The following is a 25,765-nucleotide window of genomic DNA, read 5'->3' on the forward strand; positions in this document are numbered from 1 at the left end:
CTTGTTCTACTAACGTCGATATCATGCAATGGGTACAATCCTAGATACTAAAAGCGATACCAGAAGCGTCATGGTATATCAGAAGCACAAAAATACATAGAGATCTTCAAATATCGATGATAGGTGACGTAATTAAAAACAGAAAGAATAGAAACTTGCTTTAGGTTTAATTTTACTTCTAAGTGATCCCGCAAATAAATCTATGTAATCGCCTGACAATTGCAGCCGACTATCAATACTAAACGTACTAAAATCTTGTTGAGCCAAAACAAGCAAGTATTAGTACACTGTCTTTTAATATAACAACGCCTTGTCTAATAGGCAGATAGGCTCTCAAACATATGATTTCTGCGGAGGTTGTCTAGATGAAGAATAGAAAGAACGATTTTGCACTATCTGTGCCACTGGCATCGCAATGGCCTATGAGCTTGAGTGTGTCATAACCGCTAGAACCTAACCTTCGTGATGTATCATGTAATTCTTCCGAAATTCGCAAGTATACCTATATACTACAATGAAAAATATCAAGCAATCAAAAAAAAAAAACAAATACGGTCGTAACCCCACAAGGTTACAATTAATCGAAATTTTACAAACTTTTTTTCTTTACAACTGTGCTTTATTAATTCATATTATTTTAAACAACGTTTTTCGTAATTACAAAACTTCATCTTCAAGACTACGAACTCTTGCTTTGTATTCTTCGAACTCTTTCTGGACTCTATAGATGTTTTCCTCCAAACTTCTTATTCGCAGCTCATTAGCTTCTTTAGAATTGTATAAATGGGAATGTTCATTTTCAGGATGATGAGACGATCTTTTCTTTACATTATGACCATCAAATAATAATTCCGATGCTTGTGTTTGCAAAAGTTGTGGTAAAGACTGGCATGAGCCGCAATCCTGCCAAAAATACAAGTTTATTTCCGGTACGTCAGCACATTTTTTATAACCGCCTTGTACTTTAGGTAGTAAAAACACATTGGATGTTACTTCTTTCAAGTCATCACCATTTTCACAGAGTATACGTCCTAGACTTGTTTGCTTTATTTGATTCAGCTGTTGTGGGATGAAAACTCCTTCGTTTTCGTAATAAAATCTATCTCCATCACGAAGTCTACGAAATTGTTCTACCAGAAGGCATTGGAATAATGGACCTACTTTACCACCCTCAACTTGATCTTCCAAAATACCACCTACCCATACATCAATGTTATCCGGATGCCCATAGAGCTCTTGAAGTTTTTTACGAACCTCTGCCTTCCTGATATCGTGTTGTAAGTCTTCGAAGGTTACTGCTGTGCTGAGATTACAAAATTGTCGGTAAGTATTGTATCCTGGTAGTCCATGATCTCTGCCACGCTGAATATTAATAGCTGCTAAATCTAAAGCTACTGCATGTGAGGTTTGAAATAGTTTTTCCGTAAGTTCAATATTGAGGTTTTCGTGAGGAGTCTTTAACTTTGCTGGAATCGAAAACATTCCACGAATAAGAGGATCTACTCCACCTTCATAGGCGATCCGCCAAGGAGCAAAGAACGCCTTGTGCAAGGGCAAATGACCCTGTGCTATGGGCTGGAAAGTAGAATTAAGTCGGTGAAGTACTGGATTTATTATGGTATGACCAAAACGTAATGCAGCTGTGGCAAATACATTAGCAATTGATGGATTTATATTGGGATCATAACCACGATATTCTCCCAATAATTGCATACCACTTTCTCCTATAATTATTGGTAGCCAGTGCTTAAAAGTAATATGTTGCATTTGTGCGCCTACTATTTTTCGTGTTTCTTGATATATAGTGTCTCCATCCCAATGTGGGTTTATATCACGAAGTTTTGTGGCAATGCGATTATGCGCGCGCATCCATACGGTGTGCATGGCCAATAAACCTATTTGTTCGTTAACACGTATATCACCAGCAACAAAGCAGTTCATTGTGTTTTCGTCGAGATTTCGCCGACAATCCATACCATCTTGAGGCGCAGCAAACGGTAACATATCTTTTTGGCCAGGAAACTGGACACCTGTTCTTAAAAGTCCATCATCTGTTGAGAGATTTCGAAGTTCTACAGAGAATTCATAGCTATAACCATAAACCTGAGAGGCATCAATGTAGGAAGTTAGTTGATTTATTTGTTCCCTGTGTTGTATATCTTCAAAAAATACTGATGTCATGCCGGAACCACAAACAGAGCTCGTACGAACCACATCAATACAACGACGATTTCTTATACGGGGATCTTCTGGCGGTACTTCGATTGGAAAGCAAGGTGGGGCAAAATCACAAGTTTTTTTGCAATCTATGCCGTCCCAACTCTCCGAACTAACTGAGGGCAGTGCATGATCCAAATCATGATCTAAAAATTGGCCCCATTGCATTACCATATGAGTGATTCTTTCATCTGGAGTAATTTGTTTGGTTGAAATAATAGTTGTCGAAATCAAACGTGAACTTGGCTTTAAAAATCCCCGGTACAAGAGATTTTTTGTCCAGCCAATAGGTGTGCTGAAACCATTTTCATAAATAGGTTTTACAATACGTCTAAACGCTGTAAGTGATGCACCCCACCAAGGCTTTCTTAAATTGTTACATGTACCATCTATACTGCGATATTTTGAGTGATAGCACATTTCTGTGCAATTGGGCATCTCACGGTGCTCGACACAACCGGAAAGTTTAGCCACCAAATTCAGATGTTCTCGTGAAAGAAGTTCTCGAAACTCATATTTTCGGCTTGATAAAGTAAGGTTGTCCCCTTTTGCAATGTGCTTCCTTATATTTACAAGAGTTCGCTCATAGATCTCAGCAGCTCGAGCAAGTTGACGCGCTTCACCATTAGGAAATCGGAACGCTCGCAAAAGGTCAGCATAGTTGAGTTTTCCGTCTGAATTGAGATTTCTTTTCATAAAAAGAGCATCAATGGTATTATTAATAGCCAAATCAATTTCGTTCGCAGCCTCATTAAATGCTATTCGCACGAAATCATCACCTGGCGCTGTATTTGCACTGTTCCTGGAATATGAAACGAAATTTTTAATTAAATAGCGCATTATTATAAAAAATATGTACATATTTAAAGCAAATGAAACAGAAGTAATACATTTATTTGGCATGTTTGGGTTACCTACTTAGGGCCAACATAAGTAATTACTATGCGTCTGCATGCCTATGTTGCCCACAACTAAAAACAACAACAAAAAATATATATAGGTATACAATCTAAGACGCCGAAAAGTCTGAAATATTATACATATATTATAACAACAATTTCATTCATATTTCTAGGAGTACTTTAATTCATAAAACGAGCACATTACATCTGCCCTCACGCACCTGATATGTCCATATCCCAATTTTTCTCGACGATAACAAAAACATCAAATCTAAAATTCAAGAAACCACTGACGACCCCTTCAAAATAGTCAATATCGCAATATATCTTAGTTTTTGGAATTATCGCCAATATTTGGTCCTTCGTCATGGTTAATGCAGCTCCCTTTATATCGGTCGTTTTTTAAGAGCTTGAGAATTTTAAATAATAATACAATTTGGAAGCGTTGTTCTGGCTATTTCAAAAGTATTTCTGGGTATTTCAAAAGTGACGTCTAGATGTCAATGGTGGATAATTACTAGAATGCACCTTTTTTAATGTTATCTTTCACATTTGTCAAGTAGACAGATTGCACTTTTAACCGAGGATACTTACACAATAGTACAGCGCGTTAAAGTTATTGAATCGTATTATGAAAATGGTCGAACTTTGAGAATAACATATCGCAAAATTCGTGATTTTTTTGGTGAAAATAATTGTCCAAATGAGTGGATAATTGAAAGGGAGGCGAACGAATTTCAAGAAACCCGTTCTGTCGAGGATAGAAAAGGGCCTGGGAGACCAAACTGAGGTTTTTTTGAAAAGTAAATTATATGTGAATAAGCCAGCAACGATTCCAAGCTGAAACACACCATTGCAAGACTCAGTGCGATAATGTGTAAGCGAGTCCTCTAAAATTTGAATTCTCGCGTCGTAGGTATTCTCATATTTTAATTCTCGTCGACAGCCTGTAGTCGTGCTCATGATGGATATTTAAATGAAGTCATTTTACACATACTTGTATAACTGTAGGAAGAGTGAAGCCCGAAAGAATCTAAGTTTGTACATGTTTTATTTTAAAACAACATCTAGGCGCAGTCTTTTAATTTTAGATGCTTTACTCCGAGATGCTTTACTCCGAGTAACCGCGTTAACTCTTTGAATAAAACGAATTGGACTTTACAACATTGGGGAAGGATTGTGGCAATCCTAAGTAAATGGAATAAACTCTGTCAGTTGATACGCAAGATCCAGTTTAGCTATAGAATAGTAAAAACGGCTTGTTCAAGATATTGTACTGGAAATTACTGGAAAATTACGTTTAATTATAGCAGGAAGAGATATACTTGTTGAAGCATTAGTCACCTCCACAATACTATTGTAATTAGCGGGTCAATGTAATGGTCGTTACCGAAAGGAGGTTCAAAGTTGCGCCCAAACTAACAGTTCCAAAGTGGAACGACAAGAAGCTTGATAGCGAAATCCTTTAATACATAATTGAGCAATTTCAACCCAAAGTTGATTTCACTGAGAATATAACGAAACTCTAAGTAGAAGGATTACAAGAAACTTGCAACGCTTCCATAACCAGGCAAGTAATGCGTAAGCATACTACTATATATTATATATCTCAGTGCTACTGGTGGAACGAAAACATCAAAATATTGACATGAAATTGCCTCCGCGCTAGGCGCAAGGTGAAGCGCAGTAGAGGGAGACCCCAGACAAGAAAGTTCCAAGAAACGTTGGGAAGAAGCTGATATCAACCTCCTGGGGCACTGCCCACCGGTACTATCCAAAACAAAAAGCGTCAAACTCCTCAAATTACTTACCCAGTAAATTTGAGGAAAATTGGTGCGACACACTACATTTAACACGAAATAGGAAACATCCCTATAACCGAACGAGAACTCCCAGCGGCGCGTAATACAAATTTTAGAAAGCTTTTGGCCCGGATGGCATACCCACTAAAGCCCTGAAAGCTGCGATTACCAAGCGTGCAGACATATTTTTGGACACATTCCAAACCTATCTTAGCGAAGGCACTTTCCCAAAGAGGTGAAAGATGCACACCCTTGCGCTTTTACCGAAGGGTGACAAAAAGCCTACCGATATGCCTACTAGATGCAATGGGAAAAACCATTGAGGGCAAGAGATGGTGTGGCGAGAAAAAAATAATACTGAGCTGTGGTAACTCTGTTTGTTAAAAACTCTTTTAACACAATTTGCTGGCAGTGTATAGTAGAAACCCTCATAAAAGTAGGGACGCCTAGTTATTATTATATTGAGAAGATCGACAGCGAATAAGCAAGTAGGATCAAGGCTCGGTTGACATCCATGAATCAGGAATTAACTGAGCACAAAACTGATGTGGTTCTAATAAACAGCAGGAAGGCAATCGAATTTATAAAGGTAAATGTTGGGACCTGTTGGTAGTTTAATATTGGATACGAAGCTGTACAGATATATTGTAATTCGAAGCATGTGCTTCTAAATAATGATTACATATAAATATAATTGTTTAATTGAAAAACTTACTTGATTTTTACAAGAGCTGAAGCGGTGACCCGTCCGTATTGATTTTTCACAGTACACTCATAACGACCTGCATCAGAGGTAGTAACATTTTTCACAAAAAGACTACCAGATTTACTGACGTGGTATTTATCGTTTGGAGCTATAATCCTCCCATCGTGTCTCCATATAAGCTTTGAAGAAAAATGATACAACAATAATACATAATAATTAAGGTCAAGCACATTTAATTTCGTCTACATAGGAAATTGGTTCTACTATTTAAAAATTTTGTATGGTACAACAAATAAATAAGAAAGAAGTAGGGTATAGGTATGTGCTGCTGTTGGTTGAGATACGTATGCGCATGCGCAAATATGCATGCACCCAGTGTTAAAATTGTAATTGCAAATTGTAACATTAATAAGCGACGCCACATATTCACTAGTAGACATACAAAAGGCTTGTTTACTAGAACTTTGAAATCAATATGTGTCTTTCCCAAAATGTAACCAATCAATTTAATTGAGATTTTGTAATTGACGTATTTTTTCCGACGCATTGATATTTCATCAATCTATTGCCAGATTAATTATCAACGCGTCGTTATGAAACTAGTTTTAAATAAACAATTGTAAGACGTAATCTTTGGAATAAACAGTCGGTTAGTCAGTCAAGTGGAACTCAAATTTATTATAATTTTTGAAAAAACGCTTTCTAAGAATAGAAAACTTCTTTTCTTCTTCTTCTTTTTGTCGGGACAGAGTGGCAAGTCTTTTTTAATTTTCTTTAAATCTACTTGACCTCCGAAGAAATCTGAGTAGATCTCGTGGCGTCAAGAAAACATAATAGGTGTCAAATGATAAACCCATGGCGGAATAATAAAAGGTGAAGTAATAAAGCAACTTTCTGTATTTTTACGGACATTTCGGCTGCCTTACATTTTACAATATTTCCTTTATTCGTTGAACATATGCTGCTTGCAGGCTTTTCCATACATTTATGATGCTATTATCTTTAAAATCTTATTTGCTTGCCACATTTTTTTCCAATTTTCCGTTAAAGTTTTTGTAAAAAATAAAGGAAATCTGTAAAATACAATTTATTTGAGAATCAAAAGTATCTTAGTTGGGCTGTGCAATTTGCAGAAAAAGCTACCCCATGATATTTCAAGTGCTTAATGGTGAAATAATTCCTGGCTCTATCAACTTCCCCGAGAAATTATTATGCCACAGGCAAGAAGCAGACCTTCCAATAAATGCAAAAAAGTTATTTTTCAAGTTCAGGATCTATTTCCGTATAAAGTCGCTTGAAAAACTGTACGTATAATCGATTAGTCTTAATATAGCTCATATACTGACAAATTCAAATTCATATATTTAAACATTATGGACAATATGGTCACGTCGTGCGTTTGTGGTTAAAACATTATCGACTTTCTTCATATGAATTTCATGTATTGAATTGCGTCGCTTCATAAGATTTTAACTAATTTTACCATTTAATAAGAGTTTTTAACTAAAGCCATTTGAGTGTTTTGAACTTTTAATTGGATTGTATATCTAAAAGGCCAGGATCTGAATGGTCTTCACACGCAAAGGTCTTGTTATCTGCGTTTGTAATTGCTTCTCTTTGTGTAAATTACATTTTTTAAGTTGCACTTAGAATTTTACAATATTTTTAATAGCGTTGTAAAAACATAGGCTGTAAAATCTTTAAAGTCCATTTTTATTGTTAGTTTCTATTTTTTAATATAAGCTATTTAGTATAAGCGAAATCCACATAATTGGCTACCTCATATCAAATTTGAGCAAAAATATATTTTTATATCATTAGCTTAGAGTGAAAAGTTGCTAAGTCCACATTTCCAAGAACATCTATCAGGTCAGTCCATAAGTTCGCGCGTTTTTAAAGGTGGTTTTAAAATTAATAAAAAAGATGTTTAAAGTATTTATTAATCAATAATATATGTTCCCTCATTATTTACAATGTTTTCCCAACCTTTAGGCAAATTTTTAATTCCCTGCTCAAAAAATTGTTTGTTCTTCATCTTTTTTTTCACAAGGTGCAATATCCGGTGAGTATGGTGGGTGCGGCATTAGGTCCCATCTGAGCTCGTTCAGCTTGCTAATGTTTGCCTTGCGGTATGAGGTCTTGCGTTGTCGTGGTGAAACAAAACTTTACGTCTATTCACTAAAGACGGTCGATTTTTTTTAAGTGCCTTATTCAGGTTTGATAGCTGATGGGAATAATAATCAGCAGTTATAGTCTGGTTTGGTTGCAGAAGTTCATAATAAACAATACCGGCCATATCCCAAAAAATAGACAGGAGAATCTTCTTGGGGTGAAGGCCATCTCAAGGCTTCGGTTCTGGTCTTTCATCTTTATCTAACCATTGGCGTTTGCGAACAGGATTATTGTAAAGGACCCATTTTTCATCACCGGTAAAGATACGGTTAAGAAAACTTTCAATTTCAAGACGTTCGAGCAGCTGAGAACTCACATTCACTCTCTGCTGAAGGTTGGCGACGGAAAGTCTATGCGGAACCCATTTTCCCAGCTTGGAAGCCTTTCCCAACTGAACCATGTGGCTGTGAACTGTTCCATGCGATGAATTTAACCTCTGAGCTATCATATCAGCTGTCAAATTTGGCTCAGCTTCCACGAGTTCGAGCAAGGCGTCGCAGTTAAAGACTTCAGGACGACCAGCGCGCGGGGCATCCTCCACGTCGCAGTTCCCACTTCGGAATTTTGAAAGCCACATTTGCGCAGTCCTTACACTCACGGTATCCTCTCCGTGAACAGTGTTTATTTCTGCTTCAGCAGTTGTTGCATTTTTACCACTTTTATAAAAAAATACAAAATATGCCTTTTATATGCGTTCGAAGATTCCATTTTATTTTTTAACAACACGTGCTTCTATCCGCGATTAAAATCACTTGTTGAATGCACAATATATCAAAGAAAATATAAATAGTTCCGTAAATAGTTCCGTAATATTTGGTTTAAAAAGTTTTGTGGATCGATAAGAGAGGGCGTTGCTACTAGCCTAAGGTGTTTTTTGTTGTTATGTTGGTACACATTTCTTATGAACGTATGTGAACTTTCATTTCAATCTGTCAATTCATTCTTTGTTTACAAGCCATTTCGTACGACATGTCATAGCATTTTCTACAATGAAAAAAATCAAGTATCGGACAGTGATGGAATTTTCATTTTTGGGAGGTTTAAAAGCAAAGGAAATTTATGAACGAATGTTGTTAGTCTGTAGGGAACTTTCTCCATTAATTAATACAGTAAAAAGATGGGTTGCTGAATTTAAATTTGGTCAAAAAAGACGTCAAGGATAGTGATCATTCGATTTCCACGCCTGGGCCGTAGAATGGGACTAACAGCAATCTAGCCCAAAGGGTAGATTGATCTGGGAAAATTTCTATATATATAATATATATATATAGATAGATTTTTGAACCACGCATTCTACGTATGTAGGTTGACGACCACATGACCGGATTGCAGCTTTTCCATTTGTATCTTGCGTCAGGTAAGAAAGTGTGTGTGTCATAAATAAGCGGAATTTTTAATATTGTTCGTGGTTCGAAACAGTGCAACCATAAAAGCCATCAACCATAAAAGATAACATAGTATAGATTGCTAAAATTTCAAAGACACAAAAAATTTTGTCCCAAGGGTTCAGCGTGACCGCCATCCCGCCTCCGTAATGGTTTGGTGGGGAGTGTTCTTTGTATATTATATATTGGGTTTGGGAGTAAGCTCATAGCGTTTTTATATTTTCTTTTATTTTACAACTATTTGTTTGTTGTTTAGCAAAATGTAAGTATTCATTCGATAGAACTCTTTCTGCTTTACAAAATTATGTTGAATTGAATTTTTGAGTTATTTAATTTTTTATTAGTTTCGTGGCATATAAATGAAATACTCAGGATGCAAAAATCAACATTTTCGACACCTAGCTCTTCTTTGCTTTTCATCGAGGTAAAAAAGTTGCCGAAGCAGCCCGACGTGTTCGGAGAAGGTGTAATAGGCGAGTCAACAGCACTAAAGTGGTTTACAAATTTCAAAAATGGTGGTTTTGATGTCAATGATACATCCCGCAGCGGATGGCCTTCTGAATTCGATGAAGTACGTCACAAATCACTTTTCAAGGAGAACGATAGCCAAACCAGTCGTGAGTTGGCGGAAAAAAATGCGGAATGAACTGCGATCATAAAACAATTCTCAATCACCTTCATTTAATGAAGCTCAACGAAAAAGCAAAGAAAGTCATCTTCAAATTATTTCTCAACATCTCGCCCGCCATCGAGCAACACGCGCAGTCATAAACAGCGCTTTTTATCCCGAATCGTCACGGGGATGAGAAATGGTCCCTATACATCAATATGAAGCAAAGAGAGGAGTGAGTGCCTCCAGGAGATATGCCAAAGCCAAGAGTCTAGCCGGATATTCGTCCAAATAAAATCGTGATATGTAGGCGGCCGCCGTAGCCGAATGGGTAGATGCGTGATTACCATTCGGAATTCACAGAGAGAACGTTGGTTCGAATCTCGATGAAACACTAAAAATTAAGAAAAACATTTTTCTAATAGCGGTCGCCCCTCGGCAATGGCAAACCTCCGAGTGTATTTCTGCCATGGAAAAGCTCCTCATAAAACATAACTGCCGTTCGGAGTCGGCTTGAAGCTGTAGGTCCCTCCATTTGTGGAACAACATCAAGACGCGCACCACAAATAAAAGAAGGAGCTCGGCCAAACGCGCAAAAAGTGTGTACGCGCCAATTATATATATATATATATATTAGAGTGTCCCAAAAAAATTAAAGTGTTTTTTTTAACGCATACTCTCTTATTTTGTTTGAATGGTCTCAAAACATATAAAAATAAAGTTTGGTCTATTTAGAATCACGGCAACCCGTGCCGAGTTGCTCGGAAACCTAACGGTACTTGTATAGTACGGCGCGCGCGAACTGTCGGATTGATTGCGTGTAATTACTTGTTTGTTTTATTAGTAATCGCGTTTTTTCGTGTAGTCAACATGTCAGTGGAGTTACGAAGTTCCAAAAAGGAGATATTTTTAATAGGGGACGTAAAACATCAAATTACCGGTTCTAAACTTCCCTCTAACGGGCAAGTACTGGCAGTTTTGTTCTATAATATTCGTGAAGTGAACTTAAGTGTCATGAAAGTGCAAATCTCACAATTCGTGAGTGTATTATTTATTGGGAAAAGGCACGTATACCGACCAGATCAATATCTAACTGTGTTAAGAAACTAGTTAACTTATACCAAGTTTGGAGAGAATTGCAAAAAAATGCGAAAAAAACTCAAGAAGTGTTTGAACAGCGTCGACAGGGGTTTGTTTCAAACTTAAACAATTTGTTTGACATCGCACATGCCAATGCTCTTCAATCGATTAAAATAAATGAAGATAAGATCTTCTTGCAGCGCCAAAGAGAACCAGGTCGGTCTGGTCACTTAGCCGGAGTGGACAAAAAACTAACAAAAAAAGAGGAAAGAACGCGCCTTAGAATCATCGAGGAGGAAAAGCGACGTGCTAAATATTTTTTATCCTTAGCATCATCAACATCATCTTGCGAACCACCACTAGAAAAGTCATCTTCTGATTCTGAAATAATAGAATTAGAAGAAAATAGGCCCAGCGCAAGAGAAGCCTCCTCTCAGCCCGATAAAACTTCTATGTGGAAAAATATCATAACTCCCAAGTTAGTTGCCGCATTAGACAGGTGTCAGTTAAGTGTGAGGGATTCTGTCTTTATAATTGAAGCTACTATTGAGGCTCTGGGGCACAATACGCATGAATTCCCTATAAGCAAGTCCTCCATCCATATAGTTCGTACGGAAATGCGAAAAGAACGGGCTGAAGCTATAAAAATGGATTTTCAAAACAAGGTCCTGGACACGGTAACTGTCCACTGAGACGGAAAACTGTTGCCAGCTCTAGATTCACGTAAAAGTAAAGAAGAACGCTTACCGGTAGTTATTACGTACGATAATAAAGAACAAATTATTGCTATTCCTAAATTGGATAGCTCGACAGGAAGGGAACAGGCAGACGCAGTTTGGGATGCTATTACGAACTGGAACCTTGAAGACAAAGCGCAAATTCTCTGTTGTGATACTACTGCTTCTAACACAGGCCGCATAAATAGAACATGTGTGCTTTTCGAACAAAAACTGGGTAGAGAAGTGCTTATTTTTGCTTGCCGTCATCACGTTTACGAATTAGTACTTAAAGGCGTGTTTGAAGCGAAAATCAGTCAAGTAACTACAATCCCAGACATCCCATTATTCAAGAAATTCCGAGAAAACTGGAATTAACCAAAGAATCGTTAGAGATGACTATCGCGAATTAATTGAGCTTTCAATTATATTTCTTGGCGGAGATTCAGAGAAGAAATATAAGATTCGGCCTCCAGGTGCTATGCACCAGGCTCGATGGATGGCGAGAGCCATTTATTCATTAAAAATATCGTTACTTAGCTCTCAATTCAGAATTTCAAACAAGGATAAGGCAGCTCTGTTGGACGTATGTCTGTTCATCGTGACATCCTACGTAAAACCCTGGCTCCAATGTATTTTAGCAGTAAAGGCGCCGTATCAGGATTTGTGTTTTTTGAAGGCCATGAAAAATTACGAAACAATAGACAAAAGCATTTCAAAAGCAGTTTTGCAGAAGTTTTGCCAGCATTTGTGGTATTTGACAGATGAAGTATCTATTCTGGCTTTATTTGATGATGATGTCGATCTAGAAACTAAAGTAAAAATGATTGCTAACTTAACTAGAGAAAACCCAACAGCCCACAATAAACGTTACATTGCATCCAAAGAAGAACCCTGTGGCCCACTTTTTGGTACGTTAATTATGCTTTGATTTTGTTCTATGACTAAGTTTGCTAATAGGTATAATTGATAACTGATCTATCTATAGCAAGTAGCAAGAAAGTTCCTGTTTAATCGACTCCAAATTGCCGACAGTTTTCTGAACAAGTGCCCCTCTTCGTGGTCAAATGATGATTCGTTTCTACAGGCTAAAAAGAAGCTGCTAGGACTGAAAGCAGTTAATAATACGGCAGAAAGAGCGGTTAAGTTAATGCAAGACTTCCATGGTTTGATCACTGTTAAAGAGGAGCAAAAACAATTTTTATTACGTTGGTTACAAGAACACAGACAGATATATCCCGACTGTAAAAAGCAAACTTTGAAAAGAAAATTCGATGATTGATGTCCCTTTTATAATAAAAAGAAAATAAATACGAAATATGTGTTTTATTTTTATTTATTTAATTAATCTAAAAATTCAATTAAACTTTTCTCTATTGTGAGCCTATAGCTTTCATACTAACTTTTAAACTTAAAGTTTGGCATCAAGTCGGCACGGGTTAATGACATCAGATCTCAATAATATTTTATATTTAAGTTTTTAGAGTCAAATGGAAAAAAAATAAAGGGTATGCGTATTGAAATTCCGAAAAAAAAAATTCCCCCTTGTAGCCTGGGACACCCTAATATATATATATATATATATATTATATATGCATGCATTTGTTGGAACTGGGAAGGCGTGGTGCACTGGGAAATACTCAAAAAGAATGCCATGGTCAACAAAGAGCTCTACATTGCTCAGCTACCCCGCGTGAATGAGGCTATTCCACTGAAAATACCTGATCGTCATGATTAAACCATCATCTTTGACGACAACGCCAGGCCCCATTTTGCGCAAGTCATCAAAGCCGCACTTCAAGAACTCGAAACGGAGGCCTTTCAGCATCCGCCGTATTTTCCGGACCATGCACCGACCGATTACCATCTTTTTCACTCCCTGTCAAACCAAATGGAGGGCGTTACCTTCGATAACAAAGACGTCCTTAAAAACTGGCACAACAACTTCTTTGACATCAGACCATGCGATTTTTGGTGGAACGGCATCAACAAATCGGTCGGCGAATATAAAATTAACGATTTTATTGCTATAATTATTGTTTTTTGTTTAAATAAAAGTCTTCGGTAAAAACGCTTTGAACTTATTCCCAAACCCAATAGTTCACGTATATCTTTTATAGAAATATAGTTTAAAAGAAACTTAATTACATTGTCAACGTTTCTGCTCGAATACAAACAACAAATTGTGATATAATACAATTTTCTTTCGCATCGCATTACAGAGTGGTTTAGTAAGAAAAATATTAAATCTTTGTACTTATGTATACACAATGTGTATTACACATTCATCTTAAGAAAAAGCTGTACCTAAATGAATTAACTTCGCTTTTAATTTTTATTTTATTTTATGAATGCTAAATTTTTCCTATCAAATTGAATTCTAAAGTTATGTTGTTAATTTTCGTACAGTTATTCATCACCTTTAATCAAGGTATCCAGTAATCCACATGGCCTTAGGATTCTGGTTGACCGGATTACAGAAATAGGGCTTTAAAATTAGTAACGATTGTTTTGCCAAGGTGACTAAAGGCGAGTTAACGAAGCACATTCGTATGTTGCGAAGGTGTGCAACAATGAAAAATATTTATTTTTTAGTATATTTATTCATATTGGAAATAATCATAGTTGCAATATTAATTATTACAATTTACCTGTATGTTGGTATTATCCTCTGCTTTGCAAGGTATTTCAAATATAGTTCCAACGATTACGTCTAAGTCATAAGGTTCGATACTTAATCGCGGCACTGGTTCGTCATCTGCTACTGTAACGTTGGCTCGTACTGACGCCTTGCCATTTATATTTTGAGCTGTACATGTATATATACCTACAATTTACAATGAACAAAAGGTTAAAAACTATAACTTTTAAATATGCAAATACAGTTCAATATATTATATGTTGTGAATAAAAAGTTATACATTTTTTTATATCACTCGTTTCAGGTTATGCCCGATTAAAACTTCCAATACTTGGTATAAAGCGGATTTTTTTTCTAAATAGGGTTAACTCAAATTACTTGTTGAAAGAAGAGAATTCTTGTAATACTTAAATTAATTGAGTAAGTAATAACATAGAGACGCCATCTCGAACAAAAATTATTTTCTTTGTGGTAAAATTGGCAGTGCTGTCCATGATAAAAATACATATAGACGGTAGCATAATTTAAAGGTAAAATTCAGCAGTAAGAGTAGCTAAGTAAGCCGCTTTCTCACTCCCTCTTGACAAATCGACTCTCTAAGTTGCTTCTTTACAAATATAAGTACATATCTTATAAAAAATTTGAGTAAAAACCAAACTTTTGATGCTAATTATATGGTCGGCAACACTATTATTTAAACGCTTTGCTTTGTTATTACCTGTTGAATATCGAAGATTTGTTTGCAAATATTGGAGTAAATATTAACGTAGTAACGCTTTTCATTATTAAGGTCGATTGTGTGTATATTAATTCTATAATTAAAAGCTGTCTTCCTCTGCAGAGAACCATCCATTTGTGAACTTTCATACATGTAAATCCCAATCAGGAATTTATAAAAATTCTTATATTTTATAAAAATTCTACACCTTTTCATTTAGTTTAGAATTAAGTGTTTGGAACATCGTTTCTACAAATACATATACTCCAATTTGTAAGTTGTGACGCGATTTAATATAAGTTCGCCAAGTATATTAAAATGTAGACTAATTTACAAATTTTGAACTTTAAACTATAAACCAGTAAAGTTGTAATTTGTTTCGCAAATATAGACATTTTAATGTTTAAAGATCGACCGAACTTCTGTATTGGCTACGTTTGGCGTCACGGTAGCTTACATCAAAATTCTGGAGAAAATGCAGAACAAACTCTAAACAGATTAAACTCATTCGCTTTACCTCATATCATACTGTAGTAATGACACCAATGTTATTACCAACTGTATGTCTACATTATAGTTTAAAGTTTTGTAAAGAAATTTATAAAAAAAAATCAGAAAGATGTGGAACCGTTTGGCGATTCAATAACATATCGGTTTTAAAACATACATATTAGGGTGAACCTTAAATTTTAAGTTCAATACTTTTTTACGCATACCTTCTTAAAAGCTTCGTAATAACCCTATATTGTCTAGAAAAAAATATTAGCTCAATTTATAAACGATAACCCGTGCCGACTTGCGATTTAAACTTGTCCATACAAGTTGTATGAGTACTGCGCTGTGACTTATAACTGCAGGTGCTTTCCATTTCAATTCAACCGGGCTATTCGGGTCAGGTTCTTCGATTTCGATGTAACTCAAATATGTTGCTGTCTGGTCAAAAGAATGAGACACAAATTTTTTTGTTTGCCCGAAAACATTTTTTTCAAGATTTATCGGCAATTTGGTTTTTCGGCTCAAAATCGATTTTCTTTTTAATTATGTAAGAATTTTTTTTTTTAAATGCTCATAACTTAGTCAAAAATGAACCCATTTTAATGATTCTGGGTTCAAAATGATCGCCATTACTTACATCAGCGATTTCATGTAGAAACAATTGCAAAAACGTAGTTGAAAATTTTTTATTTTGCAAACACAAAAAAGATTCGAAACTTTTTCGAAATTCAATATTTCAAAAAGTCTTTTTTTTTTACTTTTTCCAAATCAAGAGAACACCTAAAACTTCAATTGAGCTGAATGCCCAGTAGCTAAAATGAGTTATTTTTGAGTAAAAAACCTGTTTCGCACTTTTTGTTTTTTGCTAAATAAAAAATCTTCAACTACTTTTTTGCAATTGTTTCTACATGAAATCGCTGATGTAAGTAATGGCGATCATTTTGAACCCAGAATCATTAAAATGGGTTCATTTTTGACTAAGTTATGAGCATTTAAAAAAAAAAAATTCTTATAAAATTAAAAAAAAATCGATTTTGAGCCGAAAAACAATATTGCCGATAAATCTTGAAAAACATTTTTTTCGGGCAAACAAAAAAATACGTGTCTCATTATTTTAACCAGAGAGCAACTTATTTGAGTTACATTGAAATCGAAGAAGATGTTCCGAATAGCCCTTTTGAATTGAAATGGAAAGAATCTATATAAGAAACATTTTTTTTTAATTGCTCATAACTTAGTCAAAAATAAACCGATTTGAATGATTCCGGGTTCAAAATGATCGTCATTACTTGCACGAGCGACTTCATGTAGTAATAATTGCAAAAAGTAGTTCAAGATTTTTTATTTTGCAAAAAAAAAAGGGCGAAACAGGTTTTTTACTCAAAAATTCATTACTCAAAAACAACTCATTTTAGCTACTGGGCATTCAGCTCAATTGAAGTTTGAGGTGTCATAACTTCGTAGAGAAACTTGTTGATTTATATCATGATTGGACGGAGTTACAAAAAAATTGTATGAAAACTCGGGTTACGTTCAAGAGCTGTTAAAACGATTTCAAAATTGGTCTTGATGCTGTCTTTGAAACCAAGATTAAGCAAATTACTAGTAGCCCAGATATTTCGATGTTCAAAAATCATCTCTTCATTTCATAAAAAAAGGTGTCACCGAGACAGACCTTCAAGCTTTGTTAATATTCTATAAGGCAGAATTAGACAAAGGTTTTGTAAGAGATGATTACCGCGAATTGGTCGAAGTGAGTGTAATATTATTGGGAGTAGACACAGAGGAAAAATGAAAACTAAGGCCTAAGCTATGCATCTGGCACGCTGGATGGGGACAGCGATCCATTCCTTAAAAATGTGTTCACAATACAAATGACTGCGAAGGACAAAAAGGCTGTGCTAGATGTTTGCTTATTTGTCGTGATGTTGTTCCTTACTACAGTCAGATTTCCACCCGCAAAACTTACCTTTTTTCAAAAGTCCGCCATTTTGTTATTTTTTTTTTTAAATGTTCCCATTGTATCACCTGCCAGAATGACAAGCCTACAGAATAGCAATCAGTTTAACTTTTTCGTTTCAGATGTCCTGAAGAGCCAAAATTTTGTTGACAAGCAACCGATCTTTTTTTTAAGACGCTTACTTTGGTGCCACACTACTTAAAAAATAATGCGTAAAACAAAATGTTTTTGTATACAACAACAACTTCTAAAGCTTCTATAAGCAAGTTTAGTCATCACTAGTAGTATTTATGTGAAGAGACAGAGAGACTGTTTGATGAAGTAGTTGATAAACAAACTAAAAGGAAAATGATTGTCAACTTCAACAAGGACAAAAGTTCAGATCTTAGAAAACGCTATGGCCCATCGAAGGAAAAATTGACTCAAAAGCTGTTTGGTAAGTTAAATTAACTTTTCCTAATACTTTTAAATCTTTTGTTGATTTTGTTTTTTATTTTTTTATTTAACTTTTTTTGCAGACAAAACACTGGATGATATCGTATTGGAGAAGAGCAAGCAATTTCTATCCCAACTGCAGATCGACGACAGTTTTCTAAAGGAAGATGTATCTATCTTCTTGGGATAATAATGCTGCTTTTCTGAAGCTACAATAAAAGAAAAATAAGTATTTTTAGAGTTGTAGATGATGCGGCGTGAAGTAAAATTCAGTCCTAAAAAATTCCAGGCTCAGACGATATACCAAATAAGGCCCGGAAAGCCGTGATTACCAAACGTCCAGACATATTTTTAGCGACATACCAAATCTCTCTTAACGAACGCACTTTTCCAAAGATGTGGAAGTTGCAAACCCTTGCGCTTTTACCAAGGGCAACAAAAGGATGGTTTCGTGTGTAGAAGTCCACGCAAGTGGACATAGTCACTGATTGCCATTCACTTGGGAGTAGGAAAGTTAGGTCGAAGTGGCAGTCGGTCTCTAAGCCAACTCGCTTAGACGGTTGCCGATCTCTTGTGAAACCACAGTTGCAGTTTATCTGCTACCCCTCGTTAAACCATTTTGTTTTAAGTGCAAGCCCATTGCTCTGTCTGGCACTTATAACCCTAAGGCACTATAACCCTAAGGCACTATAATCCTGAAGGCAGTAATACCCACTATGAACCAAAGTATCTCAACCTAGTGGAATGCCACGCGGGACAATAACAGAGAAAGTGTTTAATGTACTCTTCCCCCTCCTAATTCTTTCAACTTCTGCAATAGTTTAACCTTTGAGCATGTCGACCTATGAGACAGTGGCCTGTGATTAGTGCTACTGACATAGAAATGTTTTTCATTCACCGAATAAATAGCGCCTTTGAGCGACTAGCGTCCCATTTTGGTTAAATTCTTTTTATAGCATTACATGCCAGACTATCAACCCATCTCGTGTTGGCTGAGGAGACAATGCTACTTGTACCACGCAGTCTATAGAGTGCTATACCTCTATCACGAGGGAAGCGAGCGGTAGTGCTCTCTCCCGATAATTTGTCTGCCTTACAATTACCTGGTATGTTCCTATACCCTGGCATCCATATATTTCATCATCTCGTTAAGAGACGCCTGGCATTTGCGAGCAATAATGTGATTATTGACAACCCCACCAAGAGATTTAATCACCGCTAGGCTATCGGAGTAAATATAGATTGCTCTGAAGGTAGTCTCATTTTTGCCTAACCAGACAGCTACCTGATTAATGGCTAAAATTTCAACCTGAAATACGCTCCAGTGACTAGGAACACGAGCCGAAACGCTTACTTTTGGCTTCTTACAGTAGACACCAAAGCCTACTTTATTGTCAGTTTTTGCGACCAGGTATATTGTCAACCCACTCATGTATTCTGCTTACCAACTAAATCTAGGGGAGGTAAGAAGAAAAGAGTTCAGAGCTTCAGAGGATGGAGTTCTGGAGCGCCGCTGATACGTATAAGCGCCATACGTTGGACCCTCTGAAACATGTTTCTAATCGTTGCCTTGTCGAGATCTGTCCATCAGATTATAATTCTGTAGAGGAGGATGGGTCTGATAACAATCATATACAGTGAGTGATCTTCGGAGAAAGACCCCACTTGTGTCCTATTGCCTTTTTGCAGGGACTTTCTTTACTCTGTCCTCTATATTTATGCTCCAATTTAGTTTCTTGTTGAAAATTCTTCTTCTTCTTAATTGGCGCTATAACCGCTTACGCGATTTTGGCCGAGTTTAACAAAGCGCGCCAGTCGTTTCTTTCTCGTGCTAACCGGCGCCAGTTGGACACACCAAGTGAAGCCAAGTCCTTCTCCACCTGATCTTTCCAACGCAGAGGAGGCCGCCCTCTTCCTCTGCTACCACCAGCTGGTACCGCATCGAATACTTTCAAAGCCGGAGCGTTTGTATCCATTCGGACGACATGACCCAGCCAACGTAGCCGCTGGATCTTTATTCGCTGCGCTATGTCTATGTCGTCGTAAAGCTCATACAGCTCATCGTTCCATCGTCTGCGATATTCGCTGTTGCCAACGTGCAAAGGTCCAAAAATCTTACGCAGAATCTTTCTCTCGAACACTCCAAGCGACGCTTCATCGGATGTTGTCATCGTCCAAGCTTCTGCGCCATACGTTAGGACGGGCATGATGAGAGTCTTGTAGAGTGTTAGTTTTGTTCGTCGAGAGAGGACTTTACTACTCAATTGCCTACTTAGTCCAAAGTAGCACTTGTTGGCAAGAGAGATTCTACGTTGGATTTCAAGGCTGACATTGTTATCGGTGTTAATGCTGGTTCCTAAATAGACGAAGTCTTTTACAACCTCAAAATTATAACTGTCAACAGTGACGTGGGTGCCGATACGCGAGTGCGCCGACTGTTTGTTTGAAGACAGGAGGTACTTCGTTTTGTCCTCGTTCACCACCAGACCCATTCGCTTTGCCTCTTTATCCAGTTTGGAGAAGGCAGAACTAACAACTTGTTGAAAATTACACCTAAATATTTGGCGCTATCACCTCTTTCTAGCCTTTACCCATTTAATATTGGCTTCACAAATTGTGGGATTGTGTATTTCATCGAAGAAAGCACCATCTGCTTTCTGAGGATTCACATTCAAACTGGCAACAACTATGTCATCTGCATAAGTAATTACTTTATAGCCCCGACAATCGAGCATCAAAAGCATATAGTTGACGGCCAGGCTCCACAGAAGAGGAAAAAGATCACCTCCTTCAGGAGTTCATCTACAGACTGTGCGAGCGGTCCAAGATAGACCTAAATTGGAAGTTATTTTCCGACTAACTAGCAGGTTACGTACTAGTTGTTTAATTGGCATATCAGGAGAGATATTATTACAGCTTCAATGACTAGGAAGGCTACTAGAGTATATTCTTTAACCGAGAAAGGTTTCCCAATAGTAGTTACCATTGTTCAACCAATCTTTTAGGTGAAGATCGATCAAACGTTCCAGAGTTTTTAGAAGGAACGATAACAAGCTGATTGATCTGAAGTAATTTGGAAGGACATGCGCAATCTTCCCTACTTTGGAAATAAAAACCACGTGGTAGACTTAGCAGCAGAATCCATTGAGGACACTATGGTAACTCTGGGCATTAAAAACACTTTTAACACAAGTATCTGCCAGCTTATACTAAAAATATACATTATTAGAATTGGGAATATAATTGGATATATAAAATATACCGTAAGTCCATGATTAGAAGGGGCAAGGCAATGAGGAGTACAACGTGTCCACAGTGGTTTCCCAAAGATTAGTTGCAGGTGATATCGCGGTGCAAGCAAAACACATCCAAGAAAATTAGATGGTTGCTAACGAATCAGTAGCAGAAGCAAGGCATGGTTAACGTCGATGGGCCTTGAATTAGCTGAGCACAAACCTAAGACAGAGAGGCATTAAATTTATGTAGACAAATTTAGTGACTGAAACTGTAAAGTCAAAAACTGCTAAGCGGTGATTGGCAGTCGTTTAAATTTTAAAATGCCGTGAAGAAGGCATCGAGTGCATATATCTTTTACCACGAATAATAAATGACATATCGTGTCGAATAAGGCGAACGTTTATATTAATATGGATGTAAAAACAATTTATGCGATACTTTCTTTATACTTTTTACACCGTCAGTCCCTTGAAAAGAACATTTTTCTAATATTTTGAATAAAGTTTCAAATGAATTATGTTTTTATAAAATAACTTGAGAATGTGCAAAAAAAAAGAAAAAATGTGAAAACGCGTGAACTTATGTTATTGATGTGTTATCATTTGTCGAGTGTTGTACATTTTCTATTAGGTCTTTGACAGAATTTAAATCGCTATTGGTTGTGTGCGTCTTGAAGTTGTTCTTACAGTTATACTTGTATGTTGAAGATAGTTTTATGAAAAGCTTTTTCATAGCAGAGTTTTTGCTACTGACTTTGAAGGGGCAACGGCTACTTATTAGAAACAATTTTCGCTCTAATTTTGTCTTCAAAATAATTAGATAATTTATTATTTAAAGGATATTTAAATATATAAAAGAATGCGATTTGGTTTTCCAATAAATATCATCTTCTTTTGGTTAACTGTCGCTTGTAATATTCCATCCACAACGTATTAAACAATGGATTACTTGGCAAACTTTTTCAAGAAAAGGGGTTAAATTTATGAATTAATATATACATAAGTATGCCACTATGGGAATTTCTCTGTGAAATAACAGATCAACTTACCTGTGTCTTCTTCTTTAGCATTATTTATATTTAGCTCGGTGTTTTCATTATCTAATGTTATACGGCCGTCTTGTTCTAATGGGTGTTCGTTAAAGTACCATAAAATATCAGGTGCAGGGTCTCCATCTGCATCACATTCTAAAGTGAAAGATGTTCCAGGAATTATCAATTGGTCCTGGGGCGCCAGTATAATTATAGGGAGATCTATAATCAGAATGAAAAAAAATTATGAATTAAGCAATTGTAAGGACTAAGTTAAAACTTTTTTCGAATTCTATCAACTGACTCTTATCGCAGCATTCTCTGTAATTAGTCTCAAGTATAATATTTGATGGATATATATTTATTTATTTTATTTGAAGCCATTTTTATACAATAATACATTACAATATAGTTATTAAGATTATACAGCTAATTGTTAATCAAAAATACTCCATCCTTTCTTAAATTAAGTGAAGAATATTTCAAAGCTGCCAATATTTTTGGGTGTGATCTGTAGTAGTGAAGTCTTGCGTGTACTAAATCAAGCGTATGTCTGTCTCTCTTTCTGAATGGCTTTGTGGATATCAGTTTTGCGAACAAATTTTAACATGAGCAAATTATAAATTTACCTTTGTTTTTCCATGCATATTCAACGCCCACTCTACATTCAGCTAGAATGATTAAATTATTATATTTTGGGCAATAGAGATGTACAATTCGATCATAAACTCAAACAAATATTTTTCAAAGTAAGACTCGTTCATTTATACATCGAGCCCGCGACATCTTTCCTAACGCGCCTGAGCTGTCCAAAAGCGAATTTTTCTTGAGGAAGATAAAAATATTTGCTGAAGCGAATCAAAGATGGCTATCATTTACCGTTGCTTTTTTTTACTTGTTCACTCTTCTCGTGAGCATAGGGCTCGACAAGATTCGTCTTGCGTTGGTTTCGTTAATCTATATGATTTCTGATAGAGTAGGTGATTAGCCTGCCGCTACCAGTCCTAAATAGTGGGAATGCCCGCCCGCCCTTGCTTAGAAGCAACGCCTTCTTACTGCTTGGAGAGCCATCTGTTTTTCACATTTTTCTGCCTGAAAGATCGCACAGATATGGTTGAGGACTTCGCTAAATTTGGTCTGACCGCGCTATTACCGCGGTTGCCCGCTTCCTCTTGCTGGCGCCAATGATGTTTGTTTTAGGAACAGGGAAAGTAGGTAGATTTGGAAAAGTGCGAGGGCCGTGATTTGCGTGGGATTCGAACCCACCACCTCTGGGATAGCAGGCTAGTGGCTACTGCACTTACGCTATACAGCCGCTGCTTGCTGACAAGCAATCTCGATTGTCTCTGTTAAACTTTAACTGAAGTTAAATAACAGATTTTCGCTAATCAGACATTGAGAAATTACTTGTTTTAGACAGCTACCGCGTTCGGCAACGTTCGACATGTGGCTCTCTCCTACCTGAGTGAGCATATATAGGTATGTATGTATATGCGCATATGTATATAAATTCACATATTTGTAACTATTTGCATATTCCTTCTTCCTGTGTGCATGGTAATGAACCATTTCTCTGTTGCGAATAGGACGATGAATGGAAAAGTGTGAAATGAAAGAGAGTGTTTCGAGTGTAATGTTTCTTGAAAAAGTCAAATCGATGATGGTGCTTCTTAGTGTTGTTGACTTATTAACGTCTGACGCACAATCGAAATTGAACATATCTTTCATGAATTTGATAAATGTTTCGTCATTTTACACGTTTGTGTAAATGTAACTTTATCAATTCCAAACAAAATTAAAATTTTGTTTTGAAAATTGCAACCATTACATCAGTATTTCCTTATGACGTTATCACGTTAAACTATCGTCAGTAAACCGACTTCACAGACAACCTCTTTTTTTATCGAAAAATTGCGCTCAGCGACGAACGTCATTTTTGGATCAACGGGTACGTAAATAAGCAGAATTGTCGATTTTGGAGTGAAGATCAGCCAGAAGAATTGCAAGGGCGACCAATGTATCCAAAAAAGGTCACAGTTTGGTGCGGTTTATGGGCTGGAGGTATCATTGAACCGTACTTCTTCAAATATGCTGCGAATCGTAACGGAACTATGAATGGTGAGCGCTACCGTGAAATGATATCCAACTTTTTTTGCCCAAAATGCTTGACTTGCATGACATGTGGTTTCAGCAAGACGGTGCCACATGCCACACAGCACGAGTAACAATGGACTTGTTGAGAGGCGATTTCGGTGAACATTTTATTTCACGATCGGGACTTGTCAATTGGCCACCCAGATCGTGCGATATAACGCCTTTAGATTATTTTTTGTGGGGCTAGGTTAAAGCTCATGTCTATTCAACAAGCCTGCTTCAATTAACGCATTGGAAGACAACATTAAAGCATTTATATGTGAGATACCGGCCGAAACATTGGAAAGAGTATGCCAAAATTGGACCATGCGGTTGGACCATTTGAAGCGCAGTCGCGGTCAACATTTGCATGAAATAATCTTCAAACATTAAATTATATCGACTGTACTATCGATTTAAATAAAAATTGCATGCATTTTTCTGAATTTTACGTGTGCTTTTTTGAAAAACTTTCGTATAGCTTTTAAAATATTACCCTTTACATAATAACTTAAAACTTCGGATTATAATATTACTTAATATGATTCTGATATTTTATAGATAAAAGGCAATTTGCAGATGCACGCGCTAAAGAAGCAGGAAGGGAACTAAAAATATTATATCCGGACTTCACTAAAACAGACATACACAACTTAATGAAAAAGAGTGGACAAACTACCACTATCGCTATAAAGAGCAGAATTCCACCGGTATGAAGCCAAATTACACACCAGTTTGCTCTAGTCAAGACCTTAAAGTAAGACACCGAACATTGCTAACATCAGTGTAATTATCAAATTCTTAAAACTGTGTAATATCTTAGACATAGGTATATGTAAATACATTTAGCAGCATACAAAAATAAACTATGTAGATGTAAGATAGTTTGTAGTAACACCTTACATATTTATCTTTAAATTTGTACAACAGTAACATGAGCCGAAGGCTCTAGTAGCCAGCGCTTATCTTTAGTGGATTAATTATTTAAAATTAGTTCTCCTCGCAAATAATAAGAATAATAATAATAATAACAACAATAATAAAACAGTACACAAATAAAAAATCCAACTGAATACTTTGGCAACCAACAAACACAACTACACAAAGCAATAGCCAAGGCAGATGATGATTTCACCCCACGAAACTTAAAACAGGAAAACATCACCACACAAATAATAACAACTGAGTCAAAGAAACAAGCGTGGAAACAAAAACCAATACATGGAAAACATATCAACATAATGCTTAACAATAGAATAAACACAGAACTATTTTACAAATGGTTAACGCAAGGCTGTCTGTTTCCGGAAACTGAAGGGTTTCTGCTAGCAATTCAAGACGGGATAATTGCAACGAAGAACTGCAGAAAATATATCCTCAGAGAGAGTTTAGATTCCGATCTTCGCAGAAAATGTTATCAGCAAAGAGAGACAATAGAACATATCATAAGTGGGTGCTCAATACTTGCAGGAACCGATTACACTGAGAGACACAATATAGCAGCCAAAATTGTCCACCAACAACTG

The 25,765-nt window shown here is 36.5% G+C and overlaps 1 protein-coding gene across 1 annotated transcript in view; it reads right to left on the reverse strand.

Annotated features, from left to right (window-relative positions):
- Window positions 1–603: 603 nt before the first annotated feature.
- Window positions 604–25,765, reverse strand: part of LOC128859799 (peroxidasin) — a 44,833-nt gene continuing 19,671 nt past the window's right edge. The window contains exons 5-8 of the mRNA XM_054096885.1: window positions 22,125–22,328; window positions 14,242–14,417; window positions 5,637–5,806; window positions 604–3,019 (exon numbers count right to left, since the gene is read on the reverse strand). Coding sequence (XP_053952860.1) covers window positions 658–3,019; window positions 5,637–5,806; window positions 14,242–14,417; window positions 22,125–22,328 — 2,912 coding nt within the window. The 3' untranslated portion in view covers window positions 604–657. The remainder of the gene's footprint in view (window positions 3,020–5,636; window positions 5,807–14,241; window positions 14,418–22,124; window positions 22,329–25,765) is intronic.

Source organism: Anastrepha ludens, chromosome 4 (genome assembly GCF_028408465.1).
Source record: "Anastrepha ludens isolate Willacy chromosome 4, idAnaLude1.1, whole genome shotgun sequence".
Lineage (NCBI taxonomy): Eukaryota > Metazoa > Arthropoda > Insecta > Diptera > Tephritidae > Anastrepha > Anastrepha ludens.